The 21,184-nt window shown below is 45.5% G+C and overlaps 2 protein-coding genes across 7 annotated transcripts; one reads left to right on the plus strand and one right to left on the minus strand.

The window, feature by feature from the left end:
- The first annotated feature begins 8,518 nt into the window (after window positions 1-8,518).
- Window positions 8,519-18,352, plus strand: osmr (oncostatin M receptor). Of its 6 annotated transcripts, none has more exons than XM_062562269.1 (20): window positions 8,520-8,753; window positions 9,669-9,909; window positions 9,994-10,335; window positions 10,997-12,097; window positions 12,179-12,333; window positions 12,478-12,631; window positions 12,861-13,136; window positions 13,225-13,354; window positions 13,865-14,013; window positions 14,134-14,267; window positions 14,704-14,839; window positions 15,100-15,185; window positions 15,286-15,496; window positions 15,585-15,773; window positions 15,848-15,949; window positions 16,231-16,386; window positions 16,476-16,628; window positions 16,747-16,828; window positions 17,207-17,279; window positions 17,620-17,881. In XM_062562269.1, exons 4-20 carry the CDS (start codon window positions 11,842-11,844, stop codon window positions 17,635-17,637), a joined length of 2,460 nt encoding a protein of 819 aa, XP_062418253.1. In that variant the 5' UTR covers window positions 8,520-8,753; window positions 9,669-9,909; window positions 9,994-10,335; window positions 10,997-11,841; the 3' UTR covers window positions 17,638-17,881. The 6 variants fall into 6 exon arrangements, 5 of the variants coding, with proteins under 5 accessions (XP_062418253.1, XP_062418249.1, XP_062418252.1 ...); XM_062562265.1 differs by having other exon boundaries at window positions 8,521-8,753; window positions 17,741-18,352; XM_062562266.1 differs by having other exon boundaries at window positions 8,522-8,753; window positions 16,231-16,374; window positions 17,741-18,352.
- A 70-nt stretch (window positions 18,353-18,422) lies between these two features.
- On the minus strand, window positions 18,423-21,070 carry sb:cb288 (uncharacterized). The gene is made up of 5 exons (XM_062562270.1): window positions 20,686-21,070; window positions 20,370-20,424; window positions 19,904-19,975; window positions 19,364-19,448; window positions 18,423-19,210 (listed from the first exon to the last, which is right to left on the minus strand). The coding sequence occupies exons 2-5, from the start codon at window positions 20,422-20,424 to the stop codon at window positions 19,162-19,164; spliced, it is 261 nt and encodes an 86-aa protein (XP_062418254.1). The 5' UTR covers window positions 20,686-21,070; the 3' UTR covers window positions 18,423-19,161.
- Window positions 21,071-21,184: the final 114 nt, after the last annotated feature.

Below are 21,184 nucleotides of genomic sequence, written 5' to 3' on the forward strand. Positions count from 1 at the left end.
TCTAACTTACTAACCCATAGCTCTAGTTTTTAGCGTACTAACCCATAGCTTATATTTTATATTTTATTATACTTTTATTTTATTTTTATCTTATTTGCACTATGTCGTCATTATTATACTGTCTTCTGTCATGCACCTACCGCCAAGGCAAATTCCATGTATGTTCTACATATTATGGCAATAAACGTTTCCTGATTCCTGATTCCTGATCCTGATTCCTGATTCCTGAGGAGGAGCTCGGCCCTGCTGGAGAGGTTACCACGATAACATGGGGAGAAAAGTTAATTAATGAATATAAATAAATAATCCTGGTCCGACGGGATGTGTTACCACCAGTTGTTGACAACATGCACATTCGTTGCTCGTGGCTCTGTTATATTGATATTCAAGTTAGCTGTTCGCTGACGTTAGCTTCACATACTAGGCTATCATTAGCTGATGTGTATGTAAAAGGATGAATGAATGATGAATTGCTGAAAATATAGAAACTAGAAAGACTGAAAATAGTCTTGGGACTTTAGGAGGAAGCCGGAGTACCCGGAGAGAACCACAGGGAGAACATGACGACTCCACACAGAGAGGCCAACGAGCAGAGTCAAACCCACGACCTTAGTGCTGTGAGGCGACAGTGCTAACCACCACACAACACGACCAGAAGCTGGGGTAGAAAGGGGGGGTAATGACTCTCACACAGTCTCACAGACTGTCTCACACTGTCTCAGAGACTGTCTCACAAGACCTCCCGCCACACAAACAGTTTCTTCCCTTCGGCAGTCGGGCTCATCAACAGAGCCCGGGCCCCCTCTGACTGACTCTGACTCCCATGTTCATTCATTCACTGTGTCACTTTCACTTGTCACTCGTCACTTTGTTTAGCTGGTGCACTTTATCCTCATTTTTATTGCTAATTTTATCTTATCTCCTCTAACTTACTAACCCATAGCTCTAGTTTTTAGCGTACTAACCCATAGCTTATATTTTATATTATACTTTTATTTTATTTTTATCTTATTTGCACTATGTCGTCATTATTATACTGTCTTCTGTCATGCACCTACAGCCAAGGCAAATTCCATGTATGTTCTACATATTATGGCAATAAACGTTTCCTGATTCCTGATCCTGATTCCTGATTCCTGAGGAGGAGCTCGGCCCTGCTGGAGAGGTTACCACGATAACATGGGGAGAAAAGTTAATTAATGAATATAAATAAATAATCCTGGTCCGACGGGATGTGTTACCACCAGTTGTTGACAACATGCACATTCGTTGCTCGTGGCTCTGTTATATTGATATTCAAGTTAGCTGTTCGCTGACGTTAGCTTCACATACTAGGCTATCATTAGCTGATGTGTATGTAAAAGGATGAATGAATGATGAATTGCTGAAAATATAGAAACTAGAAAGACTGAAAATAGTCTTGGGACTTTAGGAGGAAGCCGGAGTACCCGGAGAGAACCACAGGGAGAACATGACGACTCCACACAGAGAGGCCAACGAGCAGAGTCAAACCCACGACCTTAGTGCTGTGAGGCGACAGTGCTAACCACCACACAACACGACCAAAAGCTGGGGTAGAAAGGGGGGGGGTAATGACTCTCACACAGTCTCACAGACTGTTTCACACTGTTATAGAGACTGTTTCACACAGCCTCACTGACTGTCTCAGAGACTGTCTCACACAGTCTCACAGACTGTCTCACACTGTCTCAGAGACTGTTTCACACAGTCTCAAAGACTGTCTCACACTGTTATAGAGACTGTTTCATACAGCCTCACAGACTGTCTCACACAGTCTCACAGACTGTCTCACACTGTCTCAGAGACTGTCTCACACAGTCTCACAGACTGTCTCACACTGTCTCAGAGACTGTTTCACACAGTCTCAAAGACTGTCTCACACTGTTATAGAGACTGTTTCATACAGCCTCACAGACTGTCTCACACAGTCTCACAGACTGTCTCACACTGTCTCAGAGACTGTCTCACACTGTTATAGAGACTGTTTCACACAGCCTCACAGACTGTCTCACACTGTCTCAGAGACTGTCTCACACAGTCTCACAGACTGTCTCACACTGTCTCACAGACTGTCTCACACTGTTTTAGAGACTGTTTCACACAGCCTCACAGACTGTCTCACACTCTCTCCGAGACTGTCTCACACTGTATCACACTGTTCCGCTGACTGTCTGACAACCTGTCTCACACACTGTCTCACACTGTCTCAGAGACTGTCTCACGGTGTCTCAGAGACTGTAGCAGACGACCATCAGCTTAAAGGCAGTTTGTGTGTAAGAGCTTCTGTGAGCGTAGTCTGCCAGGTGACTCATAGTCACAAAAGATTGTTTCAAGGCATGCTGAGGTTTTATTCTTGTTTCAGCATCTGAATTGAGCAACATTTGAAGGAGATTTAAAAATGCCCGTGTGTCTTTAAGTTCAACCTCACCCATTCCCTTTGAAAAGACATCTACTGCGTGAGCCAAATTTCCGAAATTGTTGAAATGCCATTCTGACAATTGCAGCTGTTCATTATTTTCCTTGTTGTACTCTTTTAGTGTTTTTAGTCTCCATTGTGAATTGTCAGTGCGGCTTTTTCTCCTGAAATACCGTTGGGTGTTTTTTCCAGCATTTAGCAGGTGGTCTTGTGGCTGACCCAGCAGACAGCAAATAATTTTCATTATATCGTATAGTGATTCTCCGTTGAAGATATCCTGGCCAAATAACAGAGATGCTAAAACACATCCCAGTGCCCACATGTCAATGGCTTCTGATATGGGGAGGCCCAAGGACACTTCTGGTGCTTGGTATGGACAAATTGGCAGAGTCATTCCTGTCTTCACTTCGGAGGCTGGAATGGCCAAACCAAAGTCAATTAGTTTTATCTTGAAGGGCTCATCTTGGTGGTTGACGAGCATAATGTTGTCAAGTTTCAGGTCTGTGTAAAGGAGGCCGATACCCTTTAGCGCGTTAAATGCTTCGAGCAGCTGATGAGTTATGGGACGGATTTCATTAAGAGTGAATGTTACCTGTTTCTCCATAAGCAAATTATAAAGGCTCCTGTCTAGCAACTCAAAAGTGATGCAAGACATGTCATCAACTATGAAACTGTCCATGAATGTCACCAAGTTGTTTTTCTCTGGGTTAAGGGTGCTGAGCTTTTTCAGCATCTTTACTTCTTCGGCGTAATCATCAAGGTCTCTGAGGACCTTTATGGCCGTATTCTTGTTGGTTTTCAAATTGACGCACTTGACTACTTGTCCAAAAGCTCCTTCTCCAATGAAATCCAATACTTTGTATTGTACAGACTTGTTGCAGAGTAAATTATCCTGCAATAGTTTCAGTAAGGTTGGAGTTCCACGGCTGGATTCTGGGCAGTGTGCTTCCTCAAGCTTAAAGTTGTCTATGTTTGAGGAAACATCTGTTGAATCAGTTGATTCCATGTTGCTTTCGAAACTTCTGAGATATTCCTGACATTCTACATCACAACCAGGGCAGACGACCATCAGCTCAAAGGCAGTTTGTGTATAAGAGCTATCGTGTGCGTAGTCGGCCAGGTGACTCATAGTCACAAAAGAATGTTCCAAGGCGTGCTGAGGTGTTATTCTTGTTTCACCATCTGAATTGAGCAACATTTGAACAAGATTTATAAATGCCGCTTTGTCTTCAAGTTCATCGTCTTCAATTGCATCTGAATGCCTATCTACTGCGCGAGCCAAATTTCCAATATGGTCGAATGGCCACGTTGACAAATGCAGTTGTTCATGATGTCCCTCGTTGTACTCTTCTGGTGTTTGTAGTCTCCATTGTGAATTGCCAGAGCAATTTTTTCTCGTGAAATAATGGTGAGTGTCTTTTCCAGCATTTAGCAGGTGGTCTTGTGGCTGACCCAGCAGACAGCAAATAGTTTTCATTACGTCGTATGTTGATACTCCGTTGAAGATATCCTGGCCAAAAAACAGAGATGTCAAAACACATCCCAGTGCCCACATGTCAATGGCTTCTGATATGGGGAGGCCCAAGGTCACTTCTGGTGCTCGGTATGCAGAAGGTTTATGAATCCTTCTTTCCGTCACTTCGGAGGCTGGTATGGCTATACCAAAGTCAATTAGTTTCAACTTGTAGGGCTCATCTTTGTGGTTGATGAGCATAATGTTGTCAAGTTTCAGGTCTTGGTAAATGAGGCCAACACTCTTTAGCGCATTTAATGCTACAAGTAGCTGATGAGTTATCGGACGGATTTCACTGATAGTTAGATCCTGATTCTCATTCATCAAATCGTAAAGGCTCCTGTCTAGCAACTCAAAGGTGATGCAAGCCATGTCATTAACTATAAAACTGTCCATGAATGTCACCAAGTTGTTTTTCTTTGGGTCAAGGGTCCTGAGCTTTTCCAGCATCTTTACTTCTTTGGCATAATTCTTAACGTCTTTGTGAAACTTTATGGCCGTGTTCTTGTTTGTTTTTAAATTGACACACTTGAGTACGTGTCCATAACTTCCTTCTCCAATATAGTCCAAAACTTTGTATTGAACAGACTTGTTGGAGAGTAAGGGATACTCCTTATCCTGCAATTGTTTCAGTAAGGTTGGAGTTCCATGGCCGGATTCTGGGCAGTGTGCAAGGCTGGAGTTGTCTATCTTTTGAGGAAACACCTCTTCAGAGTCAGTTAATTCCATGTCGTTTTCGGAACTGCTAAGATATTCCTGACATTCGTCTAAATCACACCCAGGGCAGACGACCATCAGCTTAGAGGCAGTTTGTGTATAAGAGCTTCTGTGAGCGTGGTCTGCCAGGTGACTCATAGTCACAAAAGAATGTTTCAAGGCATGCTCAGGTGTTATTCTTGCTTCAGCATTCGAGTTTAGCAACATTTGAAGGAGATTTAAAAATGCCGCTGTGTCTTCATGTTCAACCTCATCAATTGCATCTGAAAAGATATCTACTGCGTCAGCCAAATTTCCAACATGGTCAAACCGCCACTTTGACCATTTCAGCTGGTTATTATTTTCCTTCTTGGACTCTTGTGGTGTCTTTAGTGCCCATTGTGAATTGCCAGGACGGTAAGTTCTCTTGAAATACTGTTGAGTGTTTGTTCCAGCATTTAGCAGGTGGTCTTGTGGCTGACCCAGCAGGCAGCAAACAGTTTTCATTACATCGTATGCTGATTCTCCCTTGAAGATATCCTGGCCAAAAAACAGAGATGCCAAAACACATCCCAGTGCCCACATGTCAATTGCTTCTGATATTGGGAGGCCCAAGGTCACTTCTGGTGCTCGGTAAGCACAAGTTTGCACAATTATTCCTGCCCTCACTTCGGAGGCTGGAATGGCCAAACTAAAGTCAATTAATTTTACCTTGAAAGGCTCATCTTGTTGGTTGACGAGCATAATGTTGTCAGGTTTCAAGTCTGTGTAAAGAAAGCCAATATCCTTTAGCTCGGTAAATGCCACAAGTAGCTGATAAGCTATGGGGCGAATTTCATTGAGAGTCAATGGTGCCTGTCTCTTCACTACCAAATCCTGAAGGCTCATGTCCGACATCTTGAAAGCGAGGGAAGTCAGTGGACTATGAAACTGTCTGTATTGACTTGGTGAGTCCACTGTGCTTCTTCAAGTGGTGGGAATGGAATGGGAATAACATCAGTTGGATGTGATGTCATCAAATCGATCACATGATCGAATTGAACTATGGTACGTCAACAAATGGACCACGTGATCAAATGGAACCACGTGATGTCAGTTGTGTTGGTGTATCTCTGGCCAATCCCACAGGACAGTGATGGTGTCTGAAGGGTAAGCGTGTTGCGTCACTTCCTGTCGGCAGCGTGTGTGATGTCATTAAACTTTTTCACAGCTGTAGCTATACTAAGTTGATTGTGTCGTGATCTTTTTTAGTATAAGCGGCGAATTATTTTCGTGGCGTTGTTAAACGCCTCACCGTGCAGCACTTTTTCGTTCAATTGAATAGTTGCTTAGACGTTGTTTAGCGTCAACGTTACCTCTATTAGCATTAGCTTAGTAGCTAATCTTGTGACGTCTTCCCTCCCTACCTCTCCTGCTCCTGTTCTTGTTCGGTGTGTCATATGTTTAGCTATTCCTCTGCCCCCCTTGCGGATTATGGTACATGTAAGAAGTGTAGTATATTTGATAGGTTGGAGGCGAGGCTTAGTGAGTTAGGAGCGCGGCTCCGCACCATGGAGGCTCAGTCAATAGCTGCTGTAGTTAACCAGCCATCTCCCGTAGTCGGTGCGGACCACGTAGACGTAGCGTTCGCTCTCAAATGAGCAACTGAAAATATTTTGGATGGCCAAAATGCCGAACTCAATTATGCCTGCTTATTTCTATATAAAAAGCAGTAAATGTCATTGTTTTGACCGCTGGTAATCGTGTGTTATTTGGCAATTAAAAGGTGAGTTTACCCTTCAAAATGATAATTTATTCAAATAGAATTTACAAAATGTGAAGCATTTGACTCTTTCAGTCACATTAATAACATGGCATTTTGAGTTTCATATACTACTGAAACCAGCATTTTGTTAGCTTTCTAAAGACATCACATCTTTGTAGCCAAAATGAACAAGACATGTCACTGAACCGTGTAAAGAAAAGTGTCCCAGTTTTGTAGCCTTTTTGACTTTAAATGCCTATATTAAACCTTTAATCTTTAGCTAGATCAAGTGTTTTATTTCACTTGTTATATTCCCACATTTTAGTTTTCTTCAATTCTTTCTGTTTTTCATTCAGTGTGAGAAATCCAGTCTCTGTTGAGCTTTAACAAGTCCATCAAAGTCTGGCTGAATGTCTGAGGTGGAGATGCTACATATGTAGGTGGATCCAAAGAGAACCAACATCTTCTGAGCATGTCTCCTCATGTTTGGAAAGTTCTCCTCCTTGAGAGCAAAGTAGAACTCTAGCAGTGATGCTGACTTAAAGTGCTCTTTCAGGAGTCAATCAGACTGCAGGTCAATGAGTTCAAGCTGAACATCAGTGGGTGCACTATCAGTAAAGAAAAGGTTAGTAGTCCATGTTTGTTTTGAAAATTCTGCTTTCGGCATCCACTTTCCTCTTTTTGGCATGAGCCGACATTTTCGCATTTTTCAGGGGTGACACTGAAGGAAGACAGGTTGTCAATCACATGCATTTCACGTGCACAGTTGACGTGCACGATTGCGTGCACTGTGAGAATAAATGGGCTTAAAAAAAAAGCAATGCGGTTTTAGTCCACCAATAAGATAATTAGAAAATATGTTTTATTTTCTAATTATCATGTTATCTTTCGCGGGCCGGTCAGAATCATCCCGCAGGCCGTACAATGCCCAGGTCTGCGCTAAAATAATGTCTGACACTATAGTTTTCTCTGGCCCCCTCCCAAACTTGATCAGTGACGCCATGTATAGCCGCATGTCGTCATTCCGGCGCTGGTTGTCGAGGTGGTGCCCAGTAAATAATATGGGCTTCGTTGATCACTGGAAGACGTTTTGGGGAGAGCCTGGTCTGATTAGGAGGGACTTTGGATGGGGCTCAACCAGAAGAAGAACCTTAGAAATGGGTTCACGGTCTATGTTTATTGGATACCGCTGTAGCCTCATTCAAAGAAGCCATTCCCTCTGCTCTAAGGTCAGTGTCCTGTCTCAAGATATCAGAAGATACCTGTAAAAACTTCAGTCCATCACAAATTGACCATCTTCTTATTACTGCCACAGGCTCTTTGAGAGTGACGTTGGACGCTATTGCTCCTCTGGAAAGAAGAAGGGCAACAAGAAGGAAGTTCGCTCCTTGGTTTAACCCTCAAAGCCAGAACTTAAAGCAAACTGTGCAGAAACTTGAACGGTTATGGCGTTCCACCAAATCAGAAGGATCTAGGCTAGTTTGGCAAGACAGCGTTAAAACATATAAGAAGGCTCTACGTAACGCAAGAGCATCTTATTACTCCTCATTAATAGAGAAAAATAAAAACAAGTCCCTGTTTCTCTTCAGCACTGTAGCCAGACTGACAGAGAGTCCCAGCGCTGTCGAGCCGTGTATTCCTGTGGACCTCAGTAGTAACGGCTTTATGAACTTCTTCAATAATAATCTTCAGACTATCAAAGAGAAAATCGATGTCTCCTGCCCCCAACCAGAGCCGACCCGTCCTCAGATCTAGGAACCTTGGATGCAGCCGTGGGCCCTGATACTTGAATGGCTTCTCTTCCATCAACCTTGATCAACTGACTTCTACAATTTGAAAATCTTAACTCTTCTCCTCTCTTGTGTCTTTGATCCGTTTCCGACTAAGATGCTTAAGGAAGTTTTTCCTTTAATCAGCTCATCTTTACTGGATATTATTAATCTTCTTGACTTTTAATCAAATGAGAGGCAGCTTGGCAAAGCTCAGACGCACATTTATTTGTTTGAATTAAACAATACTTTAGGCAACAACATTAAATAGTTATTTAAACCAAATGCTAAATTGTCGGTTTCTTGTCCTTGTGAGTCCTCTGGTATCAATCACATGATATTTATACCCAAATAATATTATCTTTACCACACGCATATCAGTGAGAGTTTTTTAGGAAATAACGACCGGAGGTTTCCGTTGTCATCCAGGAGCAGGATAAGCAGAGGAGTGTCGATAAGAAGAAATTGGAAGTAGAGAAGAGGGGTTTAGAGAGGAAGAAGGAGGAGGTGGATGAGGTCCAGAAGCTCCACGTGAAGCTCAAACAGGTGCAGCAACGTTGGGACAAAGAGTGTCTGGCCAGAGACAAACGACAGGTAGGCCTTGTGCCGACACACTTTCATTTGTCTCAATTCGTCTGCCTCTGCTCGTAGATAACACATCCAAATTCAAGCAGGTAGAGCTAGAGTTAACTAAGGAATAAACTAATAGAACCAGTGAGAGGGATTCATCCGCGTACATAGACCTATGAACTCTCCCTGATAAGATGGGTTTACAGATGGTTTGTGTTGCTGCCTTTTCCCTTTTACCACAGCTGGGAGCTTTTTACTTGTACTTCTACCTCACAGGCTACTTTTCTGAACATCTGCAACACAAATACAACACAAAATTCATAAAATGCAACATGCAACATATTCTTTCTGATGAGTTTACTGTGAGTAAATCTCTTACTGTGTGAGGGGGGAAAAAGAACCATTTTTTCTCACACAGCAGGACAATCACAATTTGCATTTTGAATTTGATATGAGTGGGTGGGAGACGTAAAGTTTTAGAGGCCTTGTCTAGCTCAGTTCATTCTGCTCACTTTAGTACGAATGAATCAACATTTATATAGGACCTTCTTTTATTGTCTAATCATTTGTATTGTTTTTCACTTGTAAATTGACTTTCATATTCAAGCCTAATTTTCATGGTTTTTACACTTTCATATAGCTTTAGGACGAAATTAAGTAACGTGTGAGGCAGGGCAATACAAGTGAGGCAGATTAATAACTACAAAGTACAAAAATAGAAATAAAATCATGATAGTCTGCAATAATATGTATGTTTAGTTTTGATCAAATGCCCACATTACCTGCCTTCCTTAAAGGGTTAACAAGCAACAGTGCTTTACAACAGCAATACTAGGGAAAACACATAAGTAAGTTATATATTTGGGTTGATCCTTTAACCCTCCATAACCCACCTGTACATGAATTAAAAGCACTGATGGCTCTGAACCATGTCCCCAGTGCCAGCAGGAGAGTGCTGGAGCAGCGGGAGCAGCGGTGCCTCCTAGAGGCCGAGCGGCTGCGCTGCGAGCGTGAGGAGCTCGAGGCTCAGCTGCTGGAGTACCAGCAGAGCCTGGAACGACTGAGGGAGGGCCAGAGGAGCGTGGAGAAGGAGATCGAAGCCCAGCAGAGGCTGCTGCAGCGCTGGAGACACCACCGGCAGAGCAGCCTGCCTGTGACCATACCGCTGGATGGGTACAAGGTGAAGTAAGGGAAGCAGAAGGTACGCGAATGAATGGAAGCTGAAGAATTCCACGTACAAACGTGTATCGTTTTGATGTCTCAGGTGTCCGGCCACAGCCGCTCGGGCAGCCTGGACGGCAACCTTTCTGTGTACGAGAACCAGGCCACCATGCTCGCATCCCTCCAGCAGAGTCACCCCCCCCCCGCCGCCGCCCCGCTGACGACAACCAGCAGCAGCAGCAGCATCTGCTCTCTGCCGTGTCAGGACAGAACTGCGGCGCCAACCTGGGCCTGAGCGCCAGCCTGTACAACAGCCTCAACACCCTGCTGAGCCAGGCGCACAGCAAGCCGCCTCCGGATGGTCGCACGTGCCCCCGGCCTCGGAACGACCTCCCCCGGGCCCTCAGCGGCAGGATCAGCACCCAGCAGCAAGGGACCAACAGCGGTAAGTGTGCTCACGCCACCCCCCCACTTTGAATACATTACATGTCATTTAGCTGACGCTTTTATCCAAAGCGACTTACAATAAGTGCATTTCCACATAGAGATACAAACTCAGAAGAACAAGTAACAAGAAAGTACAATTTTCATTAAATAAGCAGATTCAAAACCTGCCATTATAAGTACACTAACAAAACGTGCAGCCACTGGTAACCAGTGAAGAGAGCGGAGGAGTGGTGTGGGAGTATTTCGGAAGGTTGAAGACCAGTCGAGCTGCTGCATTCTGGATGAGCTGCAGTGGTCGAATGGCGGCAGCAGGGAGACCTGCCAGGAGAGAGTTACAGTAGTCAAGGCGGGTGATGACAGGAGCCTGAATCAGTACCTGTTCCGCCTTCTGACTGAGAAGGGCTGATGTGTCCCGCCGAGGTTCCCAGCAGTCAGAGTGGGCGTTAACACAGAGTTGCCGAAGTTAACAGTCAGGTCCTGACTGGCAGTTTATTCCGGGGAAGAGAAGTAGTTCGGTCTTGTCGGGGTTGATCTTCAGGTGCTGAGCGGACATCCACTGGGAGTCAGTCATGCAGAGATCCGTGCCGGGGAAATAGAGAGTGTGCTGCACGCTTGGCATCAGCTCTCCCCACACACCATGTTGTTCTCCCTCTTGGCAGACTTCAGCGTGCCGTTGGACAGGCGCTCCCCGGGTCCCTGGAGGTCAGAGGTCACCGGCCACAGACTCTATGAGGATGAGGTCTCTCACACCCCTCCTCCCCCCCCACGCCTACCTCTCTCTGGAAGGAGAGATCGGGGAGGAGGCATGCGAGGCGAACTGTGGCTCGCGTGTTTGAGACGAGGAAGTACACAGAGATATGTGTGCCTTCATCAGCGTATGTGGTGGCCATTAATCGTCCTCCTCCTGCCTATTGAAACCGCTGTGCCTTCTGCGGAGCGATAACTTGTAAACTAGCTTTAACGCGCATGTTTTTTGTATGCCCACTGATTCTTTTCAGCATCCTTTGCACTGTCTGATGGCAGAGGTGCATCCGTCCCCCCGGACAATGGGAACCCACAGCACCAGAATTATCAGCAGTGTTTTTACCATGAGCACTTATTGTGTTAAGCCAATGGAGCCCTTCCCCTGATGTCCACAGTGCTGTTACCTCTTATGTGATCTAAATAATAGTGTAAGCATCTAAAAGACATTACAAGTATACTGATTTTGTTTGATCAATATAAAAAATATATCTAGTTTTATTGAAAGGCTACCTATACCTATGTGTCTTGGAAGAAGAACTTATATTCCTATTATTTCATTCCCTCAAGTGCCAAAAATCCTGCTGTCAAATACTGTACGTGATTTGTGGAAAATAATTGTGTGTTATCTTCTTTTCTGATAACTTATTGTGTGTAATTTGCTTTGCGCACCGTCAACGTTGATCATCTTGTTGTTGTAATCTCTGTAATCAGATTTGACCAGTATCAACATTGTGCTGTCCATAAAAAACTATTGCGCCAAATGTCTGTTTCTGTGCGTTTAAAGCAGCATCAGTTTGAGATTTACGCTCCTCTTTTTGTGCAACGCCCCCCCCCTACATGTAGGAAGCCTGCGCATTGCCTTAGACTCGTGGGGCTTTCAGTCTGTGCGCGTGCAGCGGCTGTCACTCTGATTTTGCCTTATGCACTAAAGGGGATGCAGCGATTCACAACACCCTTTATTTACCTACTATGGTTGCATCTAATCTGTTCTATGGATCACAGGGGAAGCTGCTCGGGTGAGTGTTTGGTGCAACATCTCTGAAGTATAAACCTCCTTCCAATGGGCCCTGCATCTCTACGAGCTTTGTGTGTGACAGTTTTGCAGCCTCCGATGGCGAGCATCGGTCCTCTGCAGGCTGACAGCGACGGGCTGAGCCTCTCTCTGAGCTGGCGGGTGAACCACAGCGACTCCGCACGCCACGTCTACGAGATCCAGATCCTCCGCGCTGGAAGCCATGCTGTCGTTTACGATGTGAGCCACCTGCTGAAGGATCTGGGATCTGGGTTTGGTGCTGTTTAAGGGCTCTGCACAATGGCCGCTTTTGGGTCATTATACTACTTTTAACGGCATTGGCTGTGCTCTTGGTGCTTGTTTTTGTTTGTCTTGTAATTCTAGAGAAATCTCAGTTTGCCGCCTGTGGAGTCTGATGCTTACAAGTGGACGTGGACCTCTGACGTCCCTCTGAAGTGCGTGGATCACTCGGCCAGGGTGCGACAGTTCTACAACCGGTCCGTCCCGAGTCCTTGGAGCAACTGGGTGACCAACTACGGTGAGGCGACAATAACCTCGGTGCACACGAGCAGAACCGAACCAGAACGCACATATCGTGCCAAGCTATTTCCCCGACAAGATTGTGAGAGTGATCAGGAGCTTTCACTTCCCCTCCACCAATCGTATCCTCCATCAGTGTTTCTCAACTGTTGCATATCTGATTACTTTTGCACATTACTTATTTGGTTTGACTAGATATCCTCTTGAGCCTGTTCTGTGACCTGCAGGAGCCCTGGCCCAGGATAAGACCCAGATCTTCCCCTCCCAAGAGGTGCTGAGGGAGAACACAAGCGCTGTGTTCTGCTGCCTTCCCAAAAGAAGAGACAATGTTACCAAGATGACCTTCAATAACCGGGAATACCCTCTCCTCGGCTTCGGGGCCAGTCGAGTCAAGGCCATAACTGTGCACAACTTGAGCATCCCGAAGACCTTCATCAAACGCCATGCAGTCTCTTGTAGCAATGCCAGAGGTCAGATCGGTCACACCTTCAACTACGTGAGCTGTAAGTATGTGTGATTCATATTTTTTATTTCTTTAAAATATTGTTTTCCCAAAGATTTATTACGTGTGTGCATGTGTGTGCACCGCAGTTCCTCCCCAGAAGCCTAGAAACCTCCGATGCGCCATCTCAGACATGGTGAATGTGGTTTGCCGCTGGGATCCAGGCCGATGGCGAGACCTATACGATCGCAACAAGCAAATACACACTCTCCACGTAGAGTGAGTGCACACATTTACAGACATACGTCCTATTTCGCCTATTTGTTTTGATCCCGTTTTTAATACTACCGCATGTTCAAACTCAAATTTTGAGGCCCAACTTGAGCGACACATTTCAATGTCACTGCTATGAAGAGAAACAGTCACGTTATTGCAGTTGTATACAGTAGTAAAACCAAAGTTCATAGTGAGCTTTTTATGATCTCCATGATGTCATATTTCACTTTTAAGAGTAAAATGTAATACTGTAGAGACCGCTTCGGGGTCTGTTGAGGGAATAACTCAAGAGAGCAGTAGAATGATTTAGAGACTTCTATAGGACCAGAGGAGTCGCCCCCCTTCAGGAATGCACGTTTAAGACTCTTCCACAAGTGTGTGTGTGATCTAAGATAACTTCCGCTTCAGCAGTAAGTGTGACCCCCCCCCCCCCCCCCCCCTCTACTTTCATGTGAACACAGTAACTGTGACCCCCCCCCCCCCCCCCCCCCCTCTACTTTCATGTGAACACAGTAACTGGGACCAAGGACCCGTCGTCTGCGCGTGGTCGTCTTGTACTTTCCCAGCCGCCCCGCAGCGTGAACACTACAACATCAGCGTGGTGGTGAAGAACCAGCTGGGAGAGGAGACGGAGAGCTACAGCTTCAACGTATCTGACAGAGGTCGGAGGTCACGCCATCCCAACACAGATGTTGCAGCTAATTTATATTCAAGCAACACAAAAGGAATGCTGGTGTTATTTCATTGTTAAATGTGTGTGTTTGTGTGCGTGTTGTCATTAGTGTTTCCCTTGGTGGAGGTGGTCAGGGTGAGCCCTGATGTGTCTCATGCCATTGTCTCCTGGGCCGTACGAGGGGACTTGACCCGACTGGACTTCTTCTGTCAGGTCGCCACCGAGCCAGGCAGCATCACTTGGGTGAGTTTAATCCGGCTCATCTAAAAGCATCTTTGGTTCATTAGACAATTCCAATGTTTTCCCCCAATTTCATTTCTTCAAGTTGAAATGTGTTTAAATGCACAGTATATGGACTCGTCGCTCCAAGCAAATCATTCTCATTTCCACACTTGTTACAAATACAAACGACAATTTGAATAGCTTGTATGTTGATAATGACATTGGTGTCAATTGTAATTGGCAGCGGCACGGCCCCACCCCCCCCCTCACTGTACCTTGCACATGTTTAAAATGAAGACGTGTAATATTTAATCGGCTTAGTATTGAATGCACAATGGCAAGGTATGTTTACACATGGCACTAGGCGCAGTTTAATATATAAAACACCATTTTATACGATGTATACATGTCACTGCAAACACCTCCTCAAAATGTTCATCTTGTGTGTTTGTCACAGCGGAGTTGTAAAAGCGGTCTCTGCCAAGTCCGACTGGAACATCTGCTTCCAAACAGCTGCTACTCCATGAGGGTCCGCTGCTCTTCCAGCCGGACGTTCTGGGGGGACTGGACCCAGCCCGTGTCCTTCACCACCTGTATGTATCACCACGGGGATGTGTTTAGACCGGGCCCAGTCTAGAGACAGACAATGTTCAGGTTAAGACTAAATAGGCGGCTGACGATGGATGATGATGGATACAGGATATTTTACTTCTTCCATGTGTTAATCAGAGAGGAAACAGTTGAGCCAACCACATATGTTACATATGAGACATTTAAATCTACTTAGTAGGTAGGAGTAGACTGCAATGATCTTCATGCAAGTGATGGCTGAACCAAACACGCATCTCCTCAGATCCGATGGTGACCTTGGACGTCTGGAGGAGAATAAAGCGTCTGTCTGACCCGAACACTCGTCAAGTCACTCTACTGTGGACTGTGGTGAGACTCCTCCCTCCACATGTTGCACGTAACGCACAATAGGAATAGGAATATACTGCATGTCACCACAGCAGAGTTGCCCCGCCCCTTTTGTTCTCAGCATGTTCCGGGCTCAGCAGCCCCCGTGAACATCCAGGGCTACGTGGTCCAGTGGTCACAGGGGGGCCAGAACCAGACCGAGTCGAAGGGCGGCGGACACACCTGGGCGGAGGTCATCCTTGATGCGGGACAGCATGACATCACCGTCCAGGCCGTTGTCACTGGCTACGCCGTCCCCGCTCACATCACGGTCCCTCGGAGCGATGACGAGGGTGAGATTATCCTCCATCCTCGGGTTCTACCCTCACTAGAACTCTTCTGGTTGCAGCGGGACAGTCTGAAAGGTGTGCCTCTGTCCAGGAACCGTCCCAGCGACGAAGCGGTTGAGCAGCAACGCAGCCGCTGGTTTCAACCTGTCCTGGCGCCATGCGGACTCCGCAACCTGTGGCTACACTGTGGAGTGGTGCATCCTGGGATGTGCACTACCATGTACCACGGTGCAATGGCTCAAAGTGCCAGAGGGAAACAATACACTTGTCTTGTCTCCTAGTAAGTTTTCTTTTTTTTCTTTAAGGGGTCTCTAAATGTTATATTATATGTTATAGTTTTTCCATTTTTTTCAGGACATTTCAAAGCAGGCTGCAGGTATACATTTAATATCTATGAATGCACAGAAAAAGGACACCGACTACTGGCGGTACAGACGGGATACTCACAAGAGCTCCGTAAGTGCCACAGGGAGCGTTTATCACAGGACGTCCTCACCATCTTTCCTGTTTGTCAGATATGCAGAGACGAGTGCAACAAGGGACAAGCGTGCATGCGATTCATATTCTGTACCTTCTGACTGGCACCGGTTTCCCCTTCATTCAAAAGAGTCGTTACCCACGGAAGCGATGGATTCAAATCTTTTGTGATATCAGCGCCACACAGGCGCCTCTGTGGAGGAAGTTGGGTTTGTGCTGGAGGTCTGATGTTTTGATTCCATCTGTCCATATGTCCTCAGGGTTTGTAAAGTCCCCGAGGTTGATTGAACCGGTTCAGAGAACCTCGTCATCTGTGATGCTGGAGTGGAGTTACAGCGAGGACGATCCGGCCCACCCGGGGTTCATCACGGGTTATCTGGTTACAGCACAGGAAGTAGGGGCTGGTGGGTGCAACGGTAGTTGCTGTGGATCTTTATCTATGTTCATAAACTAAATATGGCCTGTGTCAAATAAGAAAGGTACTTACACTCTCGTCTACATTTAGATCCATTCAACGTGTCTGTGGCCGACCCCGGCAGGAAGTCTGTCAGCGTGGACGGACTGCAGCAGAACCAGGAGTACGTTTTCTCAGTGAGCGCGCTCACTGAGGGGGGGCCTGGAGAACCGACCAGGGTCACTATCAGGACCTCAACCAACTGTGAGCACCTGAACATCTAGTGTAATCAGACAGTTAACATTATATGGGTTAGACCGCATGATTATTCAGACTTCCACGTCACAGGTTGATTTATTTATTTTTTTCTCCCCCCTGGTAGATTCTACTCCGTTGGCCAAGATACTGCCCCCCGTCCTGTTGCTGCTGGGCTGCGCCGTTCTCGCGTGGCCTCAAAGAAAAATGTATGTCACTTCATCTTTGAATCTCGAGATTGGTGTTCATTCGTGGCTCCACCCAAGGTTCTGAGTCTGTGTTTCACTTCGCAGTGGTGCACGTTGCCACGGTAACTTATGCAGTACACCTAAACTTCTGATAAGAGATAACCGGCTGTTAAGCCCCACCCTCCTGGCCAATCAAAGCTCATTGTGTGGATCAAATATAAATGTGTATGGGGATGCTTTTATAACTTAATGATCAAAACAGTCACTGCTGGCTGGTAACTGGTTTTAAGAGGCAGTCCGAGGACATGACGCCCCCCCCCCCCCCCCCCCGGCTGGGTGGAACTGCCTTAGTGTTGCACGCCTCAGCAGCCCTCTCACTCTCAGCGGTTTCTTTTCCAGGTTGAAGCAGATCTTTGCTTATCCTGCTGGTATGAACATCAACCCCCCCGAGTTGGACAGCTTCCTGTTTGAGGTACGAACCAACCGGTGAAACAGTCTAATCGTGCACAAGAGAGGAAGCAACTATGTGCTAGCCACATAAGATCCACTCTGACTACAGCTAATTAACTTGATCAGGTGTTTTAAATATCCCTTTTATTTTGTGATTTTCATAGATTTGTGAGGCTTGTGCATTGTCTTAAATTCTCTCACGTTAATCATGGCAAAGGTACTGTATTTAAGATCTAAATTAGACACATTTCTTGATTCAAATGTTTTAAGAGCCACTTGGGCTAGCCTGTGTTTAATGTTCATATTTCTAATAAGTCACTGACTAGAAAATTACCACAGAGGGTAAAACTTTAATTCAACAGAAACACGTTCAGTCCTGACTCAAAGAATCCTTGCACACACCATTCCGTCTACAATCTCTGAAGGTTGTGTAATTGTCGACCTTACGTTGGTACCACAATGCTTTGGGCATGTTCTGCACAGACTGCAGAGCGGCTGCAGGCCCAGGAAGTGGAGCAGTGCAGCAGCTGTGCTGTAGAGGTCCTGATCACCACGCCTCCTGTCGGAGGACCTGAGCCCCGTCCTGGGTCACTGCCCCGGCCTCCGCTCCACACAGACTACTGCCCGCAGTCAGTCACGGTGCTCTTGGATAGGCCGGTCCGTCAGTCAATCACAAACGAGACTTATCTGCTCACACGGGATACATTTTGTGAGAGTCAGAACTTCTGATCACTGGAATGCCATCTCAGTCTGAAACATCTGGGAGTCTGCAGGAGTTTTGTATGAGAAGGACCGAGAACTGAGCGCTTGAAATACTGTAAATAGATGGGGTTTTTTATTAGACAGTCTTTTTAAAGTTAATACAAGTAGCTTCTCTATGGTTACCACATGTTAAAATGCAGTTTATCATAACAGATTGTACATGGAGCAGAAAACCGAGCAGGTGATGTGGACACTAGTACAAAGTGGAAGTGAATACCACATTCATGACGAACTTACTTCTAAGGTTTGAGTTGTTACTACTGGATGCAACTTTTAGCTTTGATAACAATGGTGAACATAATAAAATACAGACAATACCTGTGGTGTGATTTTCATCCAAGAATGTTGTCTGTGTGACATTGATTTCTTTTTGCCAATCGAGGTTGAAGATTGCACTGAACGGTTATATGGATATTTACCGTTTGTACTACTTTGCTGATGTATTATTTAACTGCAACTGTTAATCTCTCAAAGTAATAGCACATGAAGTGTAAACTAAAGATTAAATCTGTGTTACTGCACCAGAAGCCTTGGCTCAGTGCCACCCAAACCATTATCAAAAATGTGCACGGACAAGTCCAATGATTGGCATCTTGATTAGCATCAGTAGCATCTCTGCCTCAAGGGTTTTCTGATGAATTTCCTCTTAAAAGCACTCTGACTTGGTTGAGTCACCCGGGTTCCTACGAGCAGCAAGATTGGCTCAGAGAAGCCCCGGAGCAGAGAGACTACTCCACGTTTCCCTTTAAGGTTGCAATGCAACATAAACTACTTTGTGCTCACACGTTTGATTCCTAATTGACAGTCACATGAATATGTTCTCTGTCCCATTGCACTAGATGTGTTTTCACGATGTCTACGAGCAGATATACCATCCTGAGTGGATTTCAATGCAGACAACAGAAACACATTTGTAGAGTTCTACAGTAGCTGCTCATCTCGAGGTTCCCTCGGTAGCGCACAGTCCACAGAAGAAGAGCAGCCGGTGGTGACCAGCGGGTCACAGCAGCCTGTGCAGCTGAGGGGGAAACACTCAACTTTGATGTCTGCATCATGGGGACGAACTTCCTTGGTGGCATTTTGTCACTTCTCTCATTCTGCCCTCAAGATTTTAGTCCAAAGTTTAGGTGGAGAAGCGTTCTTCACACAGACGTCCTCGGTTTCACTCTCACCCTCACTTTGCTGCGTTTCCTGAACAGGAAACACAAATGTTTGAAGAAGTACAAAGATAATAATAAAATGGGAAAAAAAGTAATGTGTCTTTCTTTCAATGAGCTGGAATACGGAGCCTGGACAGACCGCCAGCACACAAGAACGCTGTGTAGACTGTTAATTGGAGGTTACCGTAGAGGCGGTGACACCAGGCACTTCCAGAGGACGGCGTACAGAGCGAGCAAAAGGGCAATGAACACCGTGGCTGCAATTGCACCTAAGAAAGATTTTTAAAAAAGAGAAGAAAGAGAGAAATGACCCTGTGAAGCAGCCGGCTCTGCCACAGAAAACAAAGGCCGGTTTTATGACTACGCTCATTCGTGCTTCTCATTTTCCCATCCATCAAACAGCCCCAGTCAAAGTTTGGTCATTCAATTGAATGAGAAAGTGTGTCCAAGCGTCTGACTGGTGCAGCGTATCAAACAAAAAGGAAAGACCACTTTTTGATGCACTGGGAATGTCTCCTGTCCTGTGAGAGGCTTTCCAAGGTCGTTATTCACAGCTCTGCAGACCGTTACCCCGACCCGAGGAATGGAGCCCGGTTCTGGGGAACTGACTGCTCCGCAGGTGTTTGGATGTGAGCTTATGACTCGTTGGCTGGACAGTTGATTGGCTGCTGTCACAGTCTTGCAGGCTCCAGAGACTTCCTGTTTGGGTCAAAGTGGGACTCACCGGGGATTATTCCACTGCTGCTGGTGAAGGAGTTCTCTGTGAGAGAGGGATGAGTGGCAGCCACAATTGATCCTTAAAAAGAGAGCGGACGTAAATAGTTAACAGCTGATATAAAAAGACAGATACATTTGCCTCATAACTGAAAGCTCAATGGTAAAATATAATGAAATGTTCACTATCTTCTTTTCGGTCCCTTTGCTGGTAGATGTATTTGTACAAAATGCACTGTACCATGTGCAGTGTATTGTGGCATATCTAATTAAATATAAATTGTATTTAAACTAAGTCCTAAAAAAGAAACATTAGTCTATCTCAAAGAAGTAAACATATTTATTTAATAAATCCTATTGTATTGAGTCTAAAAGGTCTTACAAGAATTGTAAATGTCTTGCACAAAACCATTAAGAAAATGCAACTTTATAGCAAAGATGTCAAAACACATGGTAATAGAAGCCATCAAACTCACCATTCGTCAGGTGAACAGCGTGTAACAGCTGCCGTGTCACATCTGGCTCAACCATCTGAAAATGCAGGAATACAGTTGTGTAGGAAAAAAGAGACATGGAGAAAGAGAGAGAGAGAGAGAGAGAGAGAGAGAGAGGAGATCCTGCTGGGAAACGAGCTGCCGGAAGTCCCGACTGAGTGGAAAACAGCAGAGCGCGTCAGGCAACAAAACGAGATCTTTAGAAAGAAAAGCCAGATGACGGACAGCTTGTAAACGAGTTTTCGTCTCTCTCGTCTCGGTGCATTGAGCCCCCAAAAGCCCCCCGTTAGCTTCTTACCTCCGAGCTGTGCCTCTTGTTTTCTTCCGTCCACACTTGAGTTGAAGCTGAAGATCATCGGTTGGTCTTCTCACCTCAGCTGTGCGCGGAGGCGCGCCTCTCGTGCTGCGTTCAGGGACTTGTTTATGAAGCTTCCTCTACTCTCACAGTCCGGAGCCTCGCGCCATGCTGTGCACCTGCTGGCCTACGTGTTCTCCTGGTTTCAACAAAAGAGGACATTTCGATTCAGCCGTCTCAATTATAAATTGGTTTGGTAAAATATATCATGTATTATTTATATTGCAAATTAATATAGAATATTTACATGTGGGCAGAAACTCTAACCACCTGTTTAAAGGGGGAGGAGTCACTGCTTCAAAGTGAGCTCAAGGAGACAAGTTATAAAGCTGAAATACCACTTTCTAAAAAATATAAATAAAACGACTAGTGTGTTTGTCCAAGAGGGGGCGGGGGAGGGGGACAACGTGTTATATAAATTAAATAATAGGCTGACCATCTC

The sequence above is a fragment of the Pungitius pungitius genome, chromosome 5 (assembly GCF_949316345.1).
Source record: "Pungitius pungitius chromosome 5, fPunPun2.1, whole genome shotgun sequence".
Taxonomy (NCBI): Eukaryota; Metazoa; Chordata; class Actinopteri; order Perciformes; family Gasterosteidae; genus Pungitius; species Pungitius pungitius.

Coding starts and splice junctions, on each gene's coding strand:
- osmr (XM_062562265.1), top strand. CDS start 11,842: ATGTCTGTTTCTGTGCGTTTAAAGCAGCATCAGTTTGAGATTTACGCT. Junction 12,334..12,477: donor GCCATGCTGTCGTTTACGAT/GTGAGCCACCTG, acceptor TTGTAATTCTAG/AGAAATCTCAGTTTGCCGCC. Junction 12,632..12,860: donor CAACTGGGTGACCAACTACG/GTGAGGCGACAA, acceptor TGTGACCTGCAG/GAGCCCTGGCCCAGGATAAG.
- sb:cb288 (XM_062562270.1), bottom strand. CDS start 20,424: ATGGTTGAGCCAGATGTGACACGGCAGCTGTTACACGCTGTTCACCTG. Junction 19,976..20,369: donor CGCTGTTCACCTGACGAATG/GTGAGTTTGATG, acceptor TCTCTTTTTAAG/GATCAATTGTGGCTGCCACT. Junction 19,211..19,363: donor CTGGTGTCACCGCCTCTACG/GTAACCTCCAAT, acceptor TTTCCTGTTCAG/GAAACGCAGCAAAGTGAGGG.